Source organism: Arachis hypogaea, chromosome 8, assembly GCF_003086295.3.
Source record: "Arachis hypogaea cultivar Tifrunner chromosome 8, arahy.Tifrunner.gnm2.J5K5, whole genome shotgun sequence".
Lineage (NCBI taxonomy): Eukaryota > Viridiplantae > Streptophyta > Magnoliopsida > Fabales > Fabaceae > Arachis > Arachis hypogaea.
In genome coordinates this window covers 46,974,781-46,999,180 of record NC_092043.1, presented here as the reverse complement: position 1 = coordinate 46,999,180, position 24,400 = coordinate 46,974,781, and the positions used below count along the sequence as shown (strand labels likewise).

Sequence of the window (24,400 nt, the reverse complement as noted above, 5' to 3'; positions counted from 1 at the left end):
TAAAGTTGTCTTTCAACAGCTTCTACGAAAACTGCCTTTTCTACATTATTTTATTATTATTAATAAAATATAATCTTTAATATTTTTACTTTAACGACCCTAACTTTTAATATTTACAAACTAACACCCAAACACCAAAATAATTACTTCTTTGCCCTTTTTAAGATAAAAAAATGTGTTCTTCAGTGTTCTTCAGTATTCTTCATCATACTCAAAGTGTTCTTCGTAAATACTTCAGATTCTTTTCTCTGTTTTTACCAATTTTTCAATCTTTTCGATAACCGATTTTACCAAAATTCAAAATAAAGTTGCAGCCACCAAAATTCCATATTTTTCACTTGATTTCAACACAAAATCAACCCTAATTTAAGGGTTAGGGTTCATTTTTCCCAACTGCCCAAGAACACAAATTCATAACTTGAATTTCATCAATTTTTTACTAAAATTTCATCAAGAATCGTTCAAATAAACAATCAATTTCAAGCATAACCAAACTATACAATAATTACACAATTCAAACACAATTAATCAATATTAATTTCACCAAACTCTACCTTGATTTACTACCTCAAATTTGGTTATGCTTCTAGGTGTTCTTTAAGCACTTTTTCCTCCTAAAACACATCAAGAACAACTTTGAATCCATAAAACCTCAACTGACTGAATCTTAATCAACATGTTAGGAAGGGATTCCTCACTTTAAATGTGCTGAAAATAGAAGATTCTTGACTCACAGATCAAGCTAAGCAAGAGAAAGAACATAAAGAAAATTCATGTTTAACATAATTTTCAAGAAACCGAACCAAAGAGGGGGATGAACAGCCATCTTACCTTATTTCCAGCCTTGATTAGTCATATGATTTTGAAGAGAAAGAAAAGATGATCATTTTTATCGGATTAGAATTTTGATTTGAGTTTTAATTCAGAAGAAATCAAGTTTTGAAGATTAAGTATTTATGGAGTTTTCTCTCTTTTCTCTCTCTTCAATTTCGGCCAAAGAAGCATCAAATGACCAGCTGAAGTGTCTTGGGGATAAGGGGAGAGCTGTGATTGGTTGGCTTGGGAGGTGGTTAAAATAATATTAAAATATGTCAAGTGTATAACTATTAAAACTAGATGTACTGGAACACACTTAAAAACGTATCCAGAAATTCTTTTCTGATCTACTAGCATAAATAACACTAGTAACATATTTAATATGAGAATAGAAGATATATGATGAGGCATTAGCATTGCTAAAGTTAGGGGTGGCAAACGGGCATAAACCCGCCGGGTCGGCCCGCGTAACCCGCCAAAAAAGGCGGGCTGGGCTGAAAAATTGGGACCGCCAAATAGCAAAAGCCCGCCTAACCCGCACCGCTTAAACCGCGGGTTTTGGCGGGGCGGGGCGGGTTTTCCCGCCGGGCTAAGGTTTTTATTAGTGATGGGGTATTTTTGCAATTTTTTTGTCAAAATCTAACTTCCCCCAACCTAACTTACAAGAGTATGAAGATAAAAATTGAGTATTTTGAATTATGTTTATGTTATTTTGGAGACAATATTTATAATTATGTTTTGGATTATATTTATTTTGCTTTGGAGAGAATATTTATACTTATATTTTGAATGAAAATTTGGTTTATAATTATATTTATTAGATATTTATAATTACAAAGACTTTAATGTTTGTGAATATAAAAAAGTATAATTTTTTATGCCATTAGAAATTATAAATTTATTAATATAGTTGTGAAATTATATATATTACTTAGTAGTTAATAGTAAAAAAAAAAAGAGGAGCTTTGGCGGGCTTAGCCCGCCAGCCCGCAGTTAGGCGGGGCGGGCTAGGATTTTAGGACCGCCTCACTAGGCGGGGCGGGGCGGGCCAGCCCGCCAAAGGGCGGGCTTCTGGCGGGGCGGGGCGGGGCGGGCTTCCCCGCTTGCCACCCCTAGCTAAAGTCATCAAAGAGTGCTGGTATTAAATTGTACCAGAAGATTGTGAACCCAGTTAAACTGATATCCTGATTTAACTAAAACAGACCAGGTAACATTATAATATTATTCAAGCAGCTCTAATACTAATATAATATAATATTATGTTACTATTTCTCTTTTCTCATGAATCGAGTCTAGTTCGTCAAACTGAGACTAATTACAGAAATAGAATAAAAAACTTCTAACCAATACGGCTCAAAAATTATGTTCTTCGCGACTGCATTGTTGAGTTTACCTCAAAGGAGGTTCTGGCTTAGAGATGACATAATGATAATGAGGATTGAGATGCTTAATGATGATGTTTCCTTCAATGATCTTCTCAAAAACTTTATGTCTTTAGAAAAGATCTCGCGTACTCAAAAACTAGGTTGTTACGTCCAAATACAAATATTATATATATTTGTCACTTGAAAGTAATAAATTAAATTCATTGAGGTAATCATGGTTCCCACTTCCCTACTGATCATGAGTGCTCAAGAAGCCACCCACAAATCCAGCTCCATTGCAATTTCCACATAACATTTCCTTCCTTCCCCTGCAATGAAAAAGGAAAAACAAATTATAAGGAAATATTATAGGAAAGTAACATTATAGAAATCCAATGAGGAAACATTTGCTTAAACTCCATAGTTCAAGTTATGGGACATAAATTTTCTTAGTGTATTGTTCTATACAAGAGTCAACTGTATAGATGAAATAATGAGAAATCATATGCATTTTATTATGAGTTTAATAAGGAAAGTAAATGTCAACTAATGCTAGTATTCATTACTATGTTTTACATTTTAAAATAATAATAGCAATTAACTATCTAAGTAATTTTATGTAGATAAATTTTTTTAAATTGAGAGTTATTTTAAGAAAAGAAAAATAACAATTTGTTAATATACCCGCAAAGCCAGCATGAGTCACCAGCTTTAAACTGTCCATTGAAAACATCAACAGAGTTCACCCCACTACCTTTGCACTGAGAGCATTGAACTGCTCCTGTTTATTACACAAACAAAAACTATAATAAAATGTCATAACTGCATCTTGTGTTTTCTCTTATTCTTATCTTTTAATTGAACAAATTATTGTCAAAGATATTCAATTTGAATGAGTAAGCATAACCTCCAATTATCTTATAAGTATTGCATAAGTTCTTTTTTATTTTATATCATATTTCGTTTAAATTATTTCATTTAAAGATAGTTGAAACAAGAATAAACTCAAAAAATTATGTTAATAAAATAAAAAAAATTAACATATCTTTATGATAATAAAAAATTTCCTCTAATTTTTAAAATTTATTTTTAAAAAATACTAAAAGACTATCATAATTTATTATTTTTAGTCATCAATTAGTCATGAATATTTAAAATATAAGCTAAAGTATGTTATTAGATTATTAAAATAAAGAAATTGAATATTTGATTAAAAATAATGGCCAAAAACAATAAATTCAGATGATTTTTTAATATTTTTTAATTTTAATATGTGGTCAAATTAATAAGATCAAAGAGAGAAAGTAAAAGAAATTGTATATGATATTATAGCCATGAAAAATGAGAGGTATTAATCTTACCATTTCCATCACAATCTGCACATATCATACTATTGGGTTTGGTGTTTTGCTGGTTTCCTTTTGCATTAGCCTACATCCAATAGATAACTAATTAACCAGTGTGTTATTATAGCTTAGTGCTAACTAAGCTTAAGGAGAACAATTAAGATAAAATCTTTTTGTACCTTTGCAATGAGTCTAGAAGTGGAAGAACGTTGAAACACAGAGTTGACTCTGTTGTGCTTTGAATTTGCATGGTTCTTAATATAAATACCTAATCAACATAAAGCACGATATATAAATAGATAAGTATCAAATATAAATCACTAATAATAAATATTATAAAGATAACAGAAATCAAATGAAGATATAGTGTGTAACCTGGTGTTGGTGTAATTGTAAGGGAAGTTAGAAGTGACAGGCACAGAGCTGGAGCCATTGTAGTTATATTTTGTTCAAGTGTTGGTTGTGATAAATTGATAATGAAGTATTATCAATGGAAGCAGTGGGGACTGTGAATTAGATATTATGGTGCTGCTGGACACTAGGGAAAGGAATGGTTGATTGAGATATTTATTATTCAGATATTTTTCTTTTCTTTTTGCTCACTTCCTCCTGTATTTTTTTTCTTTTTTATTTGGTAGCATTGCATTTTGCTGTTATTTTAGTAGAGATAAATAAATTCTTGAAAATTTACATTATGAATAGACTAATTCATAAAGAAAAAAAAGTATTAATACAATTCTCTACTATAATAAATAGAGTGAATATCCAACTCAACTTTTGACAATTATCTTGAAAGAATTACGAGACTTTTAACAAAAAAATATTCAATTCATCATGAGCTTTACTTTGATGGGACTTATTAGTTCTTATAAAAAAAAACAGACACACCCATAAAAATAAAATTCAGGAGTTGGATTGAATTTTTTTTTGTTAAAGACCTCGTTGTCTTTTGAAATAATTGTCAATGTTATTTAAGATTTTTTCTAAATATGGATAAATTAATTTAAGTTAACACCTTTATCTTATTTATAAGGATTAATTTAAATGTAATGTATCAACAACTGCTATCATAAACAATGTTATTGATACTTTTTTAAGAATTAATATGTACAAACCGTTAATTTTTAAGAATTTATTAAAAAAAAAATTTTTTGGGTATTGCGTGGTTAACTTATTATGATTCTAAAGAGCGAAGTTCATTTTCATTGGACCCTGTATGAAGGGGTTGGGAAAAAGTTGGGCTTGCTAACATGTAATTGTAGAAGCCGACTTAAAATTGTCTATAAATAGAAAACTGTCTATAAATAGAAAAAAATTCAGACCGAAAAAAGAATGAAAATAAAATTATCTTTTATTAACAAACAAGTGTATAAATTAAAATTAAATACAAAATATATACGTATTAGATGAATATTAACTAAATGTCATATTTAAAATATTTTTTAATACATAACACGACAATTAAATAAAGTGTTCGTATTTACACGCCAAGTATAATACAAACATTATCCCATTATTTTACTTAAGGAGATATATAATACTTACAGGAAAAGTAAAACATCGAGCAGAATTCTAATATACAAATTGTGAGCAAAAAAGTATTAGATTTCTTAACCTTTTTTTTTTGGAAGAAATCACAGTAAAAATCCCATGCTGAACGAGAGTGTACATTTGGTCATATTTGCATTGCTCACATAATGCAAGCAAAAGCAAGAACTTGGCCACAGAAGTTATCTCTTTCACTCCAGTGGAGAAGGTAAACCATGCATGTAGTAGAGAATGATATGACACATTAATAGCATTTAGGTAAATTTCATTTTAGGTAAATCAATTACTCTGCTGAACTTTCAAAAAAAAAACAACAACAATAATAACAATAATAATAAAAGATAAATTACACTAACACTTCATTATATATTTAGGTTTTTTTTATTTAAATAAACAAAAGAAATATATTATTTCCAATAATAAGCAAAAGTGAAAATAGTTGTTTGAATAAGCAAGAGGTATAATTTTGCAATACCCTAAGGCAATTGAAATTAAAGAACATTTTGCATGAGGTAGTAGAAAATGGCTCATTCTTCAACGCTCCTTGTTAAGTATGAAGTGCTGCACATCTTATGAATTCATTAAATCTAAACTCTTCATTTGTTATATTTTATTTGAATGGTCTGGATTTAAAAAGGTAACCTTTTAATCAGGTTAACCATTTTTTACAAGTTTTAGAATTTTTTTATAAGTCTCAGATATTGGGCTGAAGTTCAAAATAAAAAAATAGTATATAAATATTAAAAACAACATGTCTGTAAAAAAATTATTAGACTTTAGAATTAAAATAAATAATACGTAAAAAATAAGTTAAAAATTCATGTACTAAATCTAGAAAAAAATTTAAATAATATTAAAATTTAAATAAATTTCGTTTTGTGTGAAATAAAATTATAATATTGAATATAAATACAATGATAAAAAATTGTGTTATATATATATTTTATATATATAATATTAAAATTTAAATAAATTTTGTTTTATGGTTTTATGTGAAATAAAATTATAATATTAAATATAAACACAATGATAAAAATTTGTGTTATATATATATATATATATATATATATATATATATATATATATATATATATATATATATATTGTGAGAAACAAAATTAAAACATTAAATATGAATAGAATAATAAAAGATTTTGTATTATATTAATTTAATTAAAAAATCATATATATAACATAAAAAGCAAACAAACATATAATAATTTTATTTTGTGTGAAACAAAAATTCATATAATTTTTTATTAATAATTTTTTTATTGAAATATGTCATTTTACTATATTTATAATATATTATTTGGGATAATTATATTATTTCAGTTAATATATATTATTTAAAAAATATTTAAAATTTATTATTTTGTATTAAGAATATTATTAAAAATATATTGTTAGTTTTTCTTAAAATAATACTTTCTTTTCTTTGGTTCAAATACTATGACAATAAAATTTTTTTACGTAACTATGTCTACTCAATAAATATTATATTTATTTATTTCTATATAGTATGTAAAATAAATAATTAATGTTTAAAAAAGTTAATAAAAAAAGAAATATTCTTTTTTTTACCAACTTTTAGGTGAATATAGAGACTATGCCATTTGAATTATAACTCGTTGACAAAAAAAGAAATACTCTTAATTATATTTAAATAGAATAATTATTTATTAGGCTCATTCTTATACAGATAAAATTTTTTCTTAGTTTTATATCTGTAATATTTTATACCAATTAACTTCAAAATTTAATTATTTTTTGAATAAATTAATAAAAAATAATACAAATAATTGTTTAAATAAAATTATATTTTAATTTTTCATTCTATTACGTACAAGTTGAGGATAATTTGAAATAAAAGATAATGGACTTGTTATAACTATCATGTATTTTGTGCTTTAACTGCGTCATCATCTGAGAATCATGACGCCTTCATGGAGACCGGTTCTTCTACAGAATCAGTTTGGAGTTAGCCAACTAGCAGCAGCGACAGACAGCGTCTTTCTTTTCTATGGCAGCAATTTTGTCGGCTTTGAAGGTCCATTTATGGTAGAGGTGGAATGGAATGGGTTCAAGAGCGTCAAAATCTATGGCTAGACAGAATAATAGTAAAAACACCTGCTAGTAAACAAAACAGTGAAAATGTTTGAAGACATCACATCAACAATAACAGAATAACGGAGGAATTCGATTAAATTTTTCTGAATTTTTTTTGGTGTAAAGATAGCCCTCTACGAGCGAATTAGTTTTTTTTGTTAGTGTCGGTTTGTTTGTTCACCCCATAACAAAAAAAATAATAACAATAATAAATAAATTTAATTTACCTGATCACTTTTGATAATAGGTTAACTTTTAAAGAGTGCTGCACTCCCTACTTTACCTGGAGTGCACTAGCTTTCGCCGTAGAAAATTGAGTATTTATTTAAAATGAAATACATTTTGCTTGAGCTTCATACAAAATGAGGTGATTTTCCCGCCTAAATTATGCACATTGTTTGTGAGAAAGCATGGTAAATGGGCCGAATTCTCTCAAGCTAATTCCGTATAACTTGTTAAAAAATGGGTAAGGTTAGAAATTTGAGACCGCTATAACAAAAGTATTCGTTTAACTCACACGAATTAATTTATGGATTTTGACGGGGCAAAATAGGTTTACCTAGCAGATCCATGCATTCTATTATTTATTTCAAAAAATTTAGTTAATAATTATGTTTATTAGATATTTAGACTTATCAAAATTTTAATATTTGTGAATTTAGAAATTATAATTTTTTTTATCTTTAAATATTATAAATTTATTAAAATATTTTTAAAATTATATATTTTTTAATATTTAATAATTAAAAACAAAAACAAAAATTGGCAGACTTAACCACTAACCCACCAATCCACCGTTAAATGACGTATTTGGTGGGACAGAATAAACTAATTCTTTGCCACTCTTAATTACGAAAAAAATAAGATTACATTTTGATTTATCTAAAATCTATAATTAAAAACACATAAATTTATAATTTTTTTTGCACTTACACAAATTGATAAATTATAAATTAATCTATTTAAATAAATAAAAATCTTTTTATACCAAATAGCACAACAGAAACTTAAAAGTGTTCATATTTATATTATAAACAAAAATGCAAATATACTTTTAAGCTACTAGTATAAGTGTAAGAATTTAATTTTATACAATATAATAATATATTATTATATAAGAAAAATATTTATAATAATATATTACGCGTTTTCTTCAACCATTTCATTAAAATTTATTTAAGCTATCCAACTTTCAAGAACATATTAAGTTTTTGTTTGTTATTTTTTTTATAAATAAAATTTGTTATACTTGTCTTCTTCTAAAATTATCTAAAAATTTTCATTGTTTTATCTTAATTTAAAATTTAAAATCAATTTAAAAATTAATATAAACAAGTGGCATGGTTCTCCCGTAAAACAATAACCAACATACAATAAAACAATACTTATTGCTTCTTTCTTCTCTTCAGAGAGAGACCATTGCCATGGGAACCCCGGAGACAACACGCGAGCCCTGCCCTGATCGCATCCTCGACGATATAGGCAGCGCTTTCGGCATGGGAGCCGTTGGAGGCTCCGGCTTTCACTTCATCAAGGGCTTCTTCAACTCTCCCAAGGGTTCACGCCTCGTCGGCGCGTCACAGGAAGTGCGTCTCAACGCGCCGAGAATGGGCGGAAGCTTTGCGGTTTGGGGTGGACTCTTCTCCACCTTCGACTAAACCATGGTCTATGTTCGTCAGAAGGAGGATCCATGGAACTCAATCATATCTGGATTCGCTACGGGAGGATTTCTCTCCCTGCGTCAGGGACCCGCCGCCGCCACGCGCTCCGCCGTGTTCGGTGGTATCTTGCTGGCCCTTATTGAAGGAGGTATGATCATGTTTAACAAGGCCGTCTCTGCACGGCAGATGCCGCCTCTCACAGAGGAGCCTATGCTGGCTGGTTACCCTTCAGGAGGCATATTTCCGGGTCAGCACGGTCCTCAGCCTTATCCGCCGATGGCCTCGAAATCGGAGGCTAAAACTTCTTGGTTTGGTGGATTCTTCGGTGGAGGGAAGAAGGAGGAGCCGGCGTCTGGTGGAGGAAGCCAAACGAAGATTCTGGAGAGTTTTGATGCCCCACCGGTGCCGAATTTTGAGTACAAGTGAAAGAAACAAAAAAAAAAAAACAGAGAAATAATTGGTCTTGGTGGGAAACAAATTCAAGGGTTAGGGTTAGAGTTTTTTTTGACCGAGATTTTCGTATCAAAGATTATTGTGTCAGAGAAGTAGAGTTTTCAATTAACGTGTTCTTAAATTGATACTGTTATGCTATATTGCTATGTAGCTTGATTTTGTCGCCAAAGTAAGAAAATTTTAGAAAGATAAATGAATTCAGGTAGCATTGCACGATTAATTTTTTTTGGATATTGGATAAAAATTGGTGTAATCCTTTAATATTGGAAGTTACGGTGTTTTATAAAATTATGGGGACTATAAAATTTGCAGAATGCGAATTGTCAGATTAATGTTTTTTTAATTTATAAAGACAATACATAGATTGCGTATTGTATTATTTTAATATTAAATTACAATACGTAGTCTGCGTATTGTAAATACACAGTCTGCGTATTGTCAGTACAATACGTGTTCTGCGTATTGTGTTTGCACAGAGCAGCGCCCCCATAACACTGTAAAACTCTATTTTTTGTAACATTAACATAAAACTCTCTCCACTCTTCCATATTAAAATAAAAAATCCGCATTGCACGGCATTAGGGCCGAACTAAATTGATTAACTAAAATTCGAAAATCAAAAGAACAAAAAAAATCATATTTTGCTGTTTTTATTATGATTCGATTCGATTTTTAGTTCTAACAATAAAAACTCCAAACAATAAGATGAAAAATCCTAAAAAAATCAAGCCCACCCCCACCGCCACATGAACGTGACCTAACTTCTAACCCAGTAACCCCACGCCCCACCCCCAAACGAAACCTAGCCGCCTTCTTTCTCATTTCTCATCAAGGTTTTAAAAATCGAACTGATCATCAAACCGTTTTAGTCATTGATTTATTGGTTTATTGGTCTAATCAGTTCAACCAATGATTCAACTAAAAAAATCGTTTTAGAATAGAATAATAAATAAATTATAAATAAACATTCTAAAATATAAATATAGTCTAATAAAAATTTTAATGTCTTCTAAATATAAACTATTACATCAACCAAAATCTAATATAACCTTTGATTTCTTTGCTTGCCATTCTTGGGGCTGCCAGCATTTTTTTTAGATAACATGCCATTTTCACTCCCTATAAACATCAGAGACATTCTCTTAACAACTTGATATGAAGTAAAGTAGCATTAGAAGTTAGAACACAGGCTATCCTTCCCAGTTCAAGTTTCAGTGTGGCATCTATCTATCTATTTATCTGTCTATCTTATAACAAAATTTTCAGCCAAATTTTAACAAGTTTCAGCACATTCTTAATACAGAGTAACAAACTTTTTCAAATCGTTCTGAAGTTAAGCATATTAGAAAAAGAAACCCAACTTTCAGGAGTCAATAACAAAATCATGAAATTTGAACAATATCAAATACAAATCAAAACCATAATTAGAATTCAGAAAAATCAATGTCTAATCTTATTATTCATAAACATATTCAAAAAGGACGGATACTCACAAATTTAGCATGATTTTGAAGTAAAACAAAAATGAGAGCAGATGAAATCAGTGGTAACATGATGGCAAGGCACGACAGAGACAACAACAGAGGTAGTAGCACTAGCGACTGTCTTCGAGCTCAAACACGATGGAAGCAGCAAAGGCTTCACCTTTCGCGCGACCTCCACCCCTTCTTTCCCCTTCGCAGCGCGACGCGACGGCAGAGGAGAGTGGAGCATATGCGACGCGACAGCAAAGACGAGCTGCGACGACGCTGAAACAATAGGGACAACGGTTGGACCAGATTCGACGGCGACGGTGACACAGCTTGAAGAGGAGAGTGATGGAGGCTAGGGTTTGAGCAGACGAAGACCAGCGAGACAGCGAATGACGGCGAGTTCGAGGAAGATGCACCGATTTTTGAATGAGGGAGAAGCACGGACGATCGGGCGAAAACACGGTGGTGCTTGAGAGCAAACGAACGACGACGCTGAGCCCTGTGGCGATGGGGGACTTGTAACCTAGGGTTGTATTTTGGGGAGAAAGATTGAAGAATGGCTTGAGGAGTTGATGCTCAGGAGACCTGGCCATTTCATTTTCTAACAGAACGGAAAACGACGCCGTTTTTCAAATCGGTCGGATCCCAGTTTGGTCCGACCGACCGATTCACGGCTGGTTCAACAATTTGAGAATGGTTTTGATTATGACGGTTTTTGATGTTGAATCAAACCGTAAAAATCACCAATTCGCGGTTAAGCCGATCAGACCGACCAATCCGGTTCGGTTTTCAGAATCATGGTTCTCATAGTCTCGCTCTCTGCACCTCCCAGCGTGGGTGAGAGACCGTTCCTCCCACCACCTCGCAACGCCGCCAAAGCCTTCCTCCCAGCGCCGCTGAATTTTTCCTCCCACTGCTCCCAGGACCTCCTCGCGGACAGAGCACCACGAAGCCCCAGCCACAGCCAGCGCCCAGCAGCCTAGCACCACCCTCGCACAGTCGCACCCAGCAGGCCAGCAGTAGCACAGCACCACCCACTCACTCAGGACCATCCAGCGGACAGACCACCGTTTCTGGCCACCCAGCATAGCACCACCGTTTATGGGGAATCCAACAACCAACCCTTTCCAAACCCAATTCCTTTGTTCCTCAGTCTTTATTGAAATTCTCCATCGTCTCTTGTGGACACTCTCTCTCCATTCTTCAGTCTCCTTCGTCATTGGTACCCCTTATCATCTCTCTCAGTGTTCTTGCTTGTAATTTATTTTATTTGGTGAAAAGTCTTTGATTTTTATGTGGTTATGAGTTCTAACTTGATGATCCTTTTGTTTTTTTTGGCTCAAATTTGATGACCCTTTTGGTATGATGCTCTGTTAGTGATAATTGGCGGTTAAAGTTTGAAGCTTGTGATGCTGATAATTTATTGTGGATTGTGATGTTCATTCATCGATAATTTAATTGTAAGCTATGGTTCTGTCTTCATGCATAATCCACGTTTCTATGCTATGATTATGATGCGATTTATCGATAGTTTGATTTAGTAGCCAATCAAACTTGAGATGTTATTATGTTACTGTGTACCAGATTGGAATATCAGTTTTTAGATTGATCAGGAAATAAGATTAAATAGCATGAGTTTAATTTGTGGATTGTTTCATATTTCATGGTTTGGGATTCAGTGTGTATAAACTTAGAGCCTCGTAACAGCTTTTATCTTTTCAAACTACTGTTTAAAATTTATGTAGTTAGTGAAATTGATGTACCATGAATTGTTTATTGTTAAATTAAGCTTATAGTTATACCTATTTAAACTTTTGATTTTAAGGGCACGTATGGAGTTACTGGATCTAATATAAAGAAGTCACGTGTTTTGTTGGAGAAGACACCATAATTTGGTTATCTCAAAAATTTATTTTTATTTTCAATTGTGTTAACTATTAAAATTTTAAACTTCTTTCATTGTTGTATTTAAATTCCTGTTGTCGTTAAATTTTATTGGATCAAGACTTTGTGAAATAATATGGTAGTATTTTTTTTGAATTGATTGAAAAAACCAAACAAATCGAACCAAATTAAATCAAAGGTTTGGATGGTCTCGATAAAAAAACCGAATAAAACCAAACCACAGTTTAATTAGACATCGAATTGGATGACCATTCTCTCAAACACCGAAGCAAACCGCACCGCTAACACTTCTGAAAATATTTTTTTTTGAATGAAAAAGCTCAACACACTAAGTGGAGCAAACAGAGAGCAAGAAACATAAGTACAACTGAACATAAAATAGAGCTACTAACTGAAAAAAGTAAAGCAACCCCTAGTCATCTTCGACATTGCCATCAACAACCAAAAGGAGCACTCCCAATCCACTCGTCGGAGATCACAAAGGATCTGTTAGTGATTTCCGCGACATCTGAGCCTTTATTATTGAACACTCGATTATTCCTTTCCAACCAAATTGTCCATATTACAGCAAATAACCCAATCAAGCACTTTTTCCTTTCATCCTTTCTCTGTGCGGCAGTCGTCCAGCTCTCAAAGTGTTGCTTAAGTATACCTGGTACGGTCCAGTCTCTTCCAAAAGCGTACAGCCAAGCACCCCACACCTGCCACGTGATCTCACACCCGAGAAACAGATGAAGAGCAGACTCAACAGTCTTACAGCATAACGCACACGAATTATCAAGCTGGTTAATGACTCCTAATCTGCAAAGTCGTTCTTTAGTATTCACCCTCTCAACCAAGACAAACCAAGAGAATAATTCGACCCTAGGCGGTACGAAGCCCCTCCAGATAACACTAGTGAAGTTATAGCTTGTTATTTCTTCCGGAAGGACTGCTTCCTGCATCACCTGCACAAAGGAATTAGTAGAGAAAATACCCGTTCTATCAAATTTTCATATTGCCCTATCCTCTCTCTCAGGTGTTAGCTTAACTGAACGTAAGAGCTCATGGAGTTGGTTCAAAAGTTCCAGCTCCTATTGAAATAACTCCCTCCTCCACTGAAAGCTCCATATCCACTCTAACCCATCCAAAAACCCACAGTCCCCTATAACAGATCCTTTAAGGTTTGAGACCGAGAAAAGTCTAGGGAACAAATCTTTCAAGACCCCACCAGTTAACCAGTCATCCTCCCAGAACCGGAATGTTCTCTCGTTTCCCAGATCCAGTGACAAGCCTCTAATAATCTTTTCTCTGATTTGTGGCTCTCTGATATGAAGCCGACAAATGTCCTTCCACGGACCCCTCCTGAAAGAACCGGTTGACCATGCAGCAACTCAGAAGGGTTCATGTTATTACAAGAGCAAACTACTTTCTTCCATAAGGGGCAATCCTCTTTTGAGAACTGCCACCACCATTTAAATAAAAGAGCTGTATTTCGAACCACTGCATCTCCCACTCCTAACCCACCCGCCTTTTTAGGAGCCATCACTACCTCCCATCGAACTAGTGGCATCCCGATCTTTCCATCGTCTTTGTTCCACAAGAATCGTCGTTGCAATGAGATCAACTCCTCTGCTACTGCCTTTGGCATCTTGTAGGCAGACTATTAAAAACAGACTTAATGAATACTAGCTTACTTGTTCGTTCTTTCTTTATTGCTTAAAGTTTTCAAATTTAAGTAAGTTTATGCCAATAATATTAGTATGTGCATAGTTGAGAAGCATGCTAAACATAACCTAATAAAGATTCTAATAAAGATTATCTGCATGCTTACTTCTATTCTAATTGCATAAGACTCATGTTATTCCTTTTTCTTTAGCAGTTAGATCACTGTATTTTATAATTGTGGGCTAGTAAGTGCCCTGCTTACTATGTATTGACATTTATATTCAGTGTTTGTAGTGGCTAAATTTTCAGATAAGTCCTTCCATTATTGGGAGTGCTTGTTTGGTTTTCTTTGGAGAAATAATAGTGTTCACTGTGTAGGCAGGGGTAGGCTCCCCTAAAAGTGTAGTTGATGAATTTGTGTGAAGGGGAGAAGAAGCAGTAGGCATGTAAGCAGGGGAGGAGAGGGCGGGTTGAATCCTAACGATTAATGTGCTAAACATAACCGCTTGATGAGGTGTAAGAACTGGTATCAAATGTGAGAGAATAGGTTATGGAATTGTACCTAATCTGTAGGATTGAGCAAACCAGTTTGATTATACTCTCCTCTCAAGTGTATTATTCACTTAAAATGAAAGATAAAAAAGTGTCATAAGGTATCTGGTGTTCTAGAGACCAGTTTCTCTCTCAATTTTAGCTTCGGCAAAGTTAGGTACAAGATATCATTCTTGCATTTATAATGCTAAAATTATTTGAAATTTAGAGGTTGTGAATGCACTCAAACAGAGAAGGAAAGTGGGAACTTATTTTTGGCTCTTTTATTATTGATGCTCTGACTTTACTAGAGAAATTATAGATTAGTTAATTTCAGCCATGTTAGGAGAAAAGGTAATAAAGTAGTTCATAAACTTGCACATTTGGCTCTTACCATTCTAAATACAATGTGAATGGAAGAGGCCCCTCAGCATGTATTAAATCTAATCTTACTAGATATCATCTGTTCCGTTGAATGAAATTACAATCTTTTTAATAAAAAAAAATTACATTTTGATTCATCTAAAACCTCAAATTAAAAACATTTAAATTTGTAAAATTTTTTACACTTACACAAATTGATAAATTATAAATTTATCTATTTAAATAAATAAAAACCCTTTTATATCGGATAGCACAACAGAAACTTAAAAATGTTCATATTTATATTATAAATAAAATGTAAATATACTTTTAAGCCACAAATATAAGTGTAAGAATTTAATTTTAAACAATATAATAATATATTATTATATCAGAAAAATGATTAAATTTTAAGTTTATTATTTAAAAATTTATAAATATAATTAAATATTTGTGTAAAAAAATCAATTTTTTAATTAATAGTGTTAAACATGTGCATCTTACATTTTAATTAAACATGATAAATCAAAAATAATATTTATAACCATAAATTTTTTAACTTTAATATAATGCTATCTATATAATAAGTGTATTAAATATGTTATTTTATATTTATTTAAACTAAATTACAATAGAACAATTTGAAATTTATAGTATTATTGAATCATAAGAAAACATACTTAAAAAAAACTAACAAAAATTTATCAACAATCTAATAATTTACTAATTTCATTAAAAAAATAATTACTATATAATATTATGCTCCATGTTACGCAATTTATTTTAAATTTAAAAATAAAATTATAAATAAATTAGTTATATGTACAATAATATTGTACAAAAATATAAATTATTAAGATAAAAATACTATTTTTTATCTACAAATATTAAAAACTTCTTTATATTTATGAATTTATTATTTTAAAATTTATAAATATAATTAGATATTTGTGTAAAAAAAATTAATATTTTTTACTATTGGACAAAGGAGAAATATATTTATAATTTTTTATGTTAAAAAAAATAGATATTTGGATTTTGGAGGCTTTGTCAAGGTTTTCATGTTTCACGCCGTCAAAACCCTGTGGGCTCTATTTATATTCTTCTTTCTTCTCTTCTGAGAGAGAGAGGGAGAGAGAAAGAGAGAGAAACGGAATCGAATCCATTGCCATGGGAACCCCGGAGACAACACGCGAGCCCTGCCCTGATCGCATCCTCGACGACATTGGCGGCGCTTTTGGCATGGGAGTCGTCGGAGGCTCCGGCTTTCACTTCATGAAGGGCTTCTTCAACTCTCCCAAGGGTTCACGCCTCGTCGGCGCTTCACAGGCAGTGCGTCTCCACGCGCCGAGACTGGGCGGAAGCTTTGCGGTTTGGGGTGGACTCTTCTCCACCTTCGACTGCACCATGGTCTATGTTCGTCAGAAGGAGGATCCATGGAACTCAATCATATCTGGATTCGCTGCCGGAGGATTTCTCTCCCTGCGTCAGGGACCCGCCGCCGCCATGCGCTCCGCCGTGTTCGGTGGTATCTTGCTGGCCCTTATGGAAGGAGGTATGATCATGTTTAACAAGGCCTTATCTACACGGGAGATGCCGCCTCTCACGGAGGAACCTATGCTGGCTGGTTACCCTTCAGGCGTCGGATTTCCGGGTCAGCACGGTCCTCAGCCTGCTCCGCCGACGGCCTCGGAATCGGAGGCTAAAACTTCTTGGTTTGGTGGATTCTTCGGTGGAGAGAAGAAGGAGGAGCCGGCGTTTGGTGGAGGAAGCGAAACGAAGATTCTGGAGAGTTTTGATGCCCCACCGGTGCCGAATTTTGAGTACAAGTGAAAGAAAAAAAAAAGAAAAGGAGAAATAAGTGGTCTTGGGGGAACAAATTCAAGGGTTAGGATTAGGGTCGAGATTCTTGCGTCAGCTAAGTATAGTTTTCAATTAATTTGTTCTTTTTAGATTGCTACTGTTATGCTAGGTAGCTTAATTTTGACGGGAAATTATGAACCTTTTAGAAGGATAAATGGATTCAGGTGGTATTGCACTCTGTAAATGTTCTGTTTCGTTGTTCATTCTTTCATTATTGCTTAAAGTTTTCAAATTTAAGTATTATGTGCATGGTTGAGAAGCTATTAGTAACTCAGTGTTTTTTAGTTCTTTAATTCTCTGAGTACGTTCCCAGTTCTCAATATTTTTGGAAATGTGTGATTGAACTTCAACCTTGTTAGAAGTTAGGTCTTGTTAGACATCAACCTTCAACATTAGGAGAGTGCGGGTTGAACCCTAACGATTAATGTGCTAAACATAACCGCTTGATGTGGTGTAAATGAAAGGTAAAAAAGTGCAATAAGGTATCTGGTGTTCTAGAGACCAGTTTCTCTCTCAATTTTATCTTCGGCAAAGTTAGTTACAAGATATCATTCTTGCATCTGTATTGCTATTCCTCCTAGAACCTGACTGTGGTAAAATAGTTACATGGGGTAACATTGCAATGGGGCGGGGATAATTCAGCCACATCACTATCAATTTGCGAAGATGCGAGTCTCGTCAAAACTCCGGTATTACTAGTCAAATAACTGATCTTAGTCAAAATTTACTTTTATTGAGGAAGGGCCTGCTCTCTGGTTCTCCCATGGTATTTTGATCAACATGATTGCTTTGCTTTTACTTTAGAAGATTTTCATAGGCAACATGACTTGATGATGAAGTATGATTGGGACTTTGATCATGACTTGGAGCTTGGAAGATGTTCCTGCTATGGACTTATGGAAAGGTGACTTCTTATTGTGTTGAAAAGCAATATATCTTGATCACACATTGTTGTTCTTTTTGACAGCTATTTACAGTTATATGTCATTTCTGACCACTTTCTTCTAACTATTATTTAGAGAAGACTTTATCAGGATGCACATAGTTTATCTGACTGTTTGGTATTACCATCAGCAGTTGCAGAATGTAAGCTGAAAGATGGTAACTGGCTGCAGTGGGATACTTTGCGTGTGGTAACCTGATGTACTCAGTGCTGTCAAAGGTTGGTAATTTTCAGCTTTTGGTGGTTTTGGTTTGAGCATGATTGCATGAATGACTTTTCTTTGCGTTGTTATCAAAATCTTTGTGTTAAGTTATTTCTGTCCTAATGTTGTGTTGATATGCTATACCTTCGTTTAGTTTGTTCTTTGATATCATTTACTCACCATGGGCTATCCTTTCGTGCAAGAATAGCAACCATCTCTCATCTTCACAACTTAGAATCAGAGAAATTACCGGAATCCCGGTGCCAAGTCCTTTTTACCATTGACAAATGTGCACTTAGTGGTTTGTGACTAATAGAAACCCCAAATAGAAACAGGGGGGGAGAGGAGCGAAAGAGGTGCAATGTCCCTTGGGACTAAAATTAACATGAAATGTTGCACAGAACATACAGTAAAAGTTTCTGAGCCCAGCATAGGGTGTCATTCTCTCCGAAACATAACCTTAAAATTCTCTCCCACTGACCAGTTTGGTATCAAATTGGCTGGTTCCTACGGATTTGACCTGTCATTAAATGTGACGATTGCAGATCCATTCCTAATGTTGAACCAAACCGGCTTCTTGACTTGTTCAGTCCGGTTTTAATAACTATGCACATATTCCTCTATTCTCCCACTCACAATTGCACAACTCAGCAGTTAGTTACATGTAGTACGCTCCACTTGATTTAGCCCCCCCCCCCCCCCCAAACTTGCCTTCCCAATGTAACTAACAATGGTAGCTACTAGCTAAATAGGCTGGTTCCTATCAATTGTTATGCTAGATTGTTAATTTCATAGTTTGATTTTGTTGTAGGTGTTTTGGGGGGGGGGGGGGGGCGGTGAAGATCCATGGATTTTGTTAATTTCATAGTTTGCAGTTTTGCACAAGCCTCTAGAAGCTTTGGTTGCTAAGTTCTTTTTGTTTGGTGCTTGGTAGTGTAACTAATAGCGGATAGCAATTAGCATCTCAGTGTTGATGTTGAGCCAAAATCCTGTGTGAAAATATGGTGGCATATGGGGGAAGGCATAGCAGCCTATGATGAATTTTACCAACACAGAGAATGAAATAACCAAAAGAATGATATCAACTTTCAACTAACGTATTACATAGAAAGTAGAAAAAGGAATACTATAAATAAGGAAACAACTCAAACAAGCGATACTATAGTGGTAACTGGCATACTCTGCTCTAATATTTCTTGGGCCTTTATTGGGCGTTTTAAATTCATATACACAACAAAGAGAAAAATATTGGTTTGCCTATTTTTAGTTTATTTTAAATTCATATTACCAACAACATTTCTATTTGAAAATGCAGTGGTTGTGTGTTAATTATTTTAATTTTCTTTTTCCTATGATATATTTATATGCATGAATAGTAATACTTCGTTTTTTTTAGCCTCGCTAAACATGCTATAAAGGGTGGTCTAATGAGATTGTTCATGTCTTAAACAATGGGTTCTTTATCCAAATAAAATAAAAAAGAGCTTTTATTATCATATTATCCTAAATTAATTTCTATTATAAATTGTCTTATTCTTTATTTATGTAGATTGTTGTAGAATACATTGTTTCAAGTTTTGTACGTAATACACTGAAGCTATTTAGTAGCATGATTTGGCTAAGGATTATATTGCTAAATTGTTACACCCCAATACGAATCTAAAAAATTTTCACAAAAGAGACAAAGTATATATAATATGATAATAATTTTTGTAATTATATTATTGTAAAATATTATTAGTCTTTAAATGATCTAATTAAAAAATTAAAATGATAAAATAATAATTTAAAATAATAACAAACAATCTAAAATTTTATTCTTCTGAATTTTATATTTTAAAATGTTTAAATAATTTTTTTATTATCAATACAATTAAATATCTCTCTTTTTATATATGTTATTAAACATTTGTTTAAAAATTTATTTTCCATATGATTATGAAGCCAACTTTTTATGATATTCATAACAGAGATAGTTTTTTCATAAAATTAAAACTAGAAGAAATATTAATGGATAAATAATAATTTTTTGAGTCTTAATCAATTTTTTAGAAAGAACACTAATTTTTTTAGGTTAAATTACACCGCTAGTCTCTACACTTTCAGGGAAATTGTAAATTGGTCTTTATAGTTTAAAAGCTTATAATTGGGTCTCGGAAAAAAAATTAAAATTTGTAATTAGGTCATCAATAACGTTTAGTGTCAAAAAATACACATTTACCATAATATTCACTTCTTCTTTTTCCTTTTCTTCCATTATCCTTTCTCTTTCCCTCTTTCCCTCCTTTCTTCACTGGCAGCCATGGCCATGGCATCAACCACCACAGCAGCTCCCTTCTTCTTCCCCTCCCTTCCTCTTTGCGAATTCAGTTCCTCTTCAAGCAAATAATAATTTGCTGGGCTGCATCTTTGCATTTCTAGTGTTGTTCAATGATGCTGATTATATGGTTTGAAATGTTGAATTACAATGAATTCAAAACTCATCCATTATGGAAATTCAGCTTCCTTTTATCGAGTAGCACACAAAGTCTCAAACTTTGACTCTGCCCAATCTTTTTGAACTCTGTCTGATTATTTCAACATGTAAATGTAGTTTTTCTTTTATTTCTTGTACAAGCTTGGGCAAACGAATTATGTTCATACTTGAGAAAATTTGCGGGTTTTGAGTTAACTGAGTCCGGTTATCTAGATGACCATAATTGTAGATAATAATGTGATAATTCATATTTTTGGATGTCAACGAATGAAAGATGCATTCTTGGTATTCGATGAAATGCTTGTGAGGAGAAGGGTAGCGTTTGAGGAATGTTGGTACTTATCTGAATATGTTTTTCATAGTGCTAGAGCTACATTAAACCAAACAGCACTTGAGATGGTAACAACAACAACGGCAGCCATCTCCTCCATAATCCAATTCTTTCCGCTTTTACCCCTAGACCTCTCATTTTTAAATAGTTAAATTATAGTGTTAGTCCCTATACTTTTACTAAAATTGCAAATTAGTCTTTACTGCTAAACACGTGCAACTCACATGTTTAAAATAGCGAATATGTTGAGGAATATTCTATTAAATCAAACGGTGTTTGAATGGTAGGGACCCAATTACAAATTTTAATTTTCTTTAGGAATCCAATTACAAACTTTTAAACTATAGAGACCAATTTGAAATTTCGCTGAAAGTATAGGGATTAGCTGTATAATTTAACTTTTTTTTTTTAATTTGAGAATTGATTATTGAAACACACATTTAATATAAAGTTTTCAAGTTGACTATCAAATGTCAAAAATTAAATGAAAGAAAATTCTAATAGATAAAATTAAAATTTGAAAAAGAATAGAACATCAGTCAAGAGTTAGGGATTTAATATTAAAATAAGTTTAATAAGATAATTCTTTTTAATTTGGGATTAATTATCACAATAATCTTATAAATTAGTAGAGTTAAATTTAATATTAATCCTTTTTATAATCTTATTTTGACTTCTAACTTTTTGTTTTTATTTAATTTTTCTTTCTAAAATTTAATATTAAAATAAGTTTAATAAGATAGTCTTTTTTAATTTGAGATTAATTATCACAATAATCTTATAAATTAGTAGAGTTAAATTTAATAAAATAATTTTTATAATAACTTAATATAGTGGGATCAATATTAATAATATAATAGGGGCAAATAAACTTTTTTATTAGGAGCTATTCAAGAGAGTTTAAAATTTCAATGGGGGCACTTGTCCCCCTCGCCCCTCCCTTGTGAATAAAACTGAGGCACTACGATTTAGTAATGAAGTCCTTAAAGAACTAAACCAATAGATCCTACATTGATTTGGTAGGATAAGAACCAACTAGTATATGTAGCGATTTAGTAAACTATAAATACCCAAAGTACAACGATTTACCAGGGACCAATGTTGCTAATACCAAATAACCTAAAAAAACTGCATTTAGAATATATACTAAATATTTAAACAAATTTACCTAGATACATTTGTCATATTTATAGAGTTAATCAAATATTTTTATTAAAATTAAATATAATTATGTAACAAAAAAATATTTACAAAAATATAATATCTCATCGATATTCATTTACTAATTATTAACATTGATATTGTATAAAAAATTTTCAAATATTTTAAAAGTATTGGTATTTTAGTATTTTTAGAAGTTGATCTTAACTATAAAAAAAATATATAATATATATAATATAATTAAGGTTAATGGCAAAACTAATGGAATTATGATGTTTCTGAAATACTTAAAATCCTTTTCTATTGTATAATTGACTTAAACTTTACCAATGCAGATTACGTGAATGATTATCTCGAAAATATGACCAAAATACAAAAGTTTGACAAAATGAATGGAAAAATAAGTGGTTGTTGAAATATTCTCTTTCAGGCATTGTAAGGGTTTATGGTACACCATCAGTGTTGCAAGTAAACGACACAAAAATAATGAGAGTTGAAATTTACAAGGTTTATAATCTACGCGGCACACTTGAATCAATCAAAGGCCCCAACAATTGCGCCACTGAACTCGAAGTACCCAACAAGCTTGTACTTGGAAATGAGGTCTTTCACTCCAAATCTTTAATGTCACAGTCAATCTGCATTACATTGGTCTTTAGCCCTTTACACAAACTCATGAGTACTTGACTTTCTAAGCATAGAGTGAGTCTTTGTGAATATTATTTAGGATTCATATATATTTTTCTGGTACAATAATATACATCAGAAAATATTAATCTTTATTTTTTTTAACCTTTCTTCTTCCACTACATTATTAGTTGATTAAAGAAAAGTTTATTCTCTAGCATTTATGTGAAATAATTGAAAATATCTTTATATTAGATATATTACGTGAATAAAACTGATTAAATAAATAAAAAATATTAAAATTTTTTTATTTTTTATCATTAATATTTAATAGTGTGGGTTAAAATATTTGATCAGATTACTAAACTAAAAAAATTCAATTGATGGCTAAAAATGATAGATAAATAATAAATTCTAGTGGTATTCTAGTATTTTTTATAAAAAATTATTACTATTAATTATTTGTTTTCACCCATTTTTCCTCACTTATTCTATTTGCACTATTTAATATATGATTATTGTATATTTTTATTTTTATTTTTATAAAATAGATACCTATTCGAAACTTATAAATTAAAAATCTTACTTAATATTTCAATAATTTTAAAATAAGGTAAAAGAAAGGGTTAAGTATGATTTTGGTCTCTGGATAAGCCGAAATTTTTTTTTCATCTCCAACTTTTTTTTGCCTATAAAATCGTCCTTATGGTGTAGCTTAATTTTAAAACCGTCTTTCAAACCAAAATACCCTTCTCCTTCTTCACCAAAATACTCAATTTCTATTCTTCTTCTCCATTACAACCACATCTCTTCTTCTTTTCCTTGTTCTTTGGCAACAACAACAATGAAGCAGAAACAGTATAATAAACATAAGAAAAATAGAAATAGAAATAAAAATAGCATCAGAAGAAGAAGAAACAAAATTAAAAACAGAAACAGAAGTATAATCAAAAACAGAAATAACAACACAAAAATAAGCAGAATCTGAAGCAGAAAAAACAGAAGCAAAAAAATAATGGATTAACAAAATTAGAAACAATATGATTAACAATGAATTAACAAAATTAGAATCAGAAACAGAAGCAGAATTGGAACCCTAAGGAGGAACAGCGGTGGAAGTATTCGCTGTCGAGCACCGTAAGGGAGACGAGAAAGCGCAAGTGAGAAAGGGCAGAGAGGGAGAACATATCGGAGAAGGAGAAGGGGGGATGCTATGCCATCACCGAGCTTCTAACGGCGTTGCCAAACCGTCGCCGTTGAGTTCACCAAGAAGAAGGACGACAAAGACAGCAAGTTTGGGAGAGAGCCATCGCCGAGCTTCTAACGCGGTTGCCAAACCACTGCCATTGAGTTCACCAAAAAAAATAACGACGAAGACAGCGAGCTCGGGAGAGAGGAACTGAGGGAGAAGACCACGCCAGAGTGGGAGCTGTCCCTTCTTCTTCCCTTCCATTTCCCCTTCTTCTTCTTCTTCTTCTTTCCCCCCTTTCTTCTTCCCTTTCACATTTTTTCTCCCTCTTGTCTATTTTCTTTATTTTTTTTCCCTTTTCTTATTTTATAATTTTTGTTTAGGTAATTTGGG

General features: G+C 32.2%; 2 protein-coding genes, 1 long non-coding RNA gene and 1 pseudogene across 3 annotated transcripts; 3 read left to right on the top strand and 1 right to left on the bottom strand.

Annotated features, from left to right (window-relative positions):
- Window positions 1-2,004: 2,004 nt before the first annotated feature.
- Window positions 2,005-4,366, bottom strand: LOC112705444 (protein BUNDLE SHEATH DEFECTIVE 2, chloroplastic). Its single transcript, XM_025756273.2, has 5 exons — window positions 3,902-4,366; window positions 3,706-3,794; window positions 3,542-3,611; window positions 2,865-2,961; window positions 2,005-2,509 (listed from the first exon to the last, which is right to left on the bottom strand). The coding sequence occupies exons 1-5, from the start codon at window positions 3,957-3,959 to the stop codon at window positions 2,431-2,433; spliced, it is 393 nt and encodes a 130-aa protein (XP_025612058.1). The 5' UTR covers window positions 3,960-4,366; the 3' UTR covers window positions 2,005-2,430.
- Window positions 4,367-8,504: 4,138 nt separating this feature from the next.
- Window positions 8,505-9,517, top strand: LOC112707886 (mitochondrial import inner membrane translocase subunit TIM17-2-like; annotated as a pseudogene).
- Window positions 9,518-16,282: 6,765 nt separating this feature from the next.
- Window positions 16,283-17,262, top strand: LOC112707885 (mitochondrial import inner membrane translocase subunit TIM17-2-like). Its single transcript, XM_025759897.3, has one exon. It carries the CDS (start codon window positions 16,386-16,388, stop codon window positions 17,046-17,048), a length of 663 nt encoding a protein of 220 aa, XP_025615682.1. The 5' UTR covers window positions 16,283-16,385; the 3' UTR covers window positions 17,049-17,262.
- A 581-nt stretch (window positions 17,263-17,843) lies between these two features.
- On the top strand, window positions 17,844-23,068 carry LOC140174876 (uncharacterized). The gene is made up of 3 exons (XR_011864928.1): window positions 17,844-17,982; window positions 18,156-18,240; window positions 22,622-23,068. It is a non-coding gene; the product is annotated as an uncharacterized lncRNA (long non-coding RNA).
- Window positions 23,069-24,400: the final 1,332 nt, after the last annotated feature.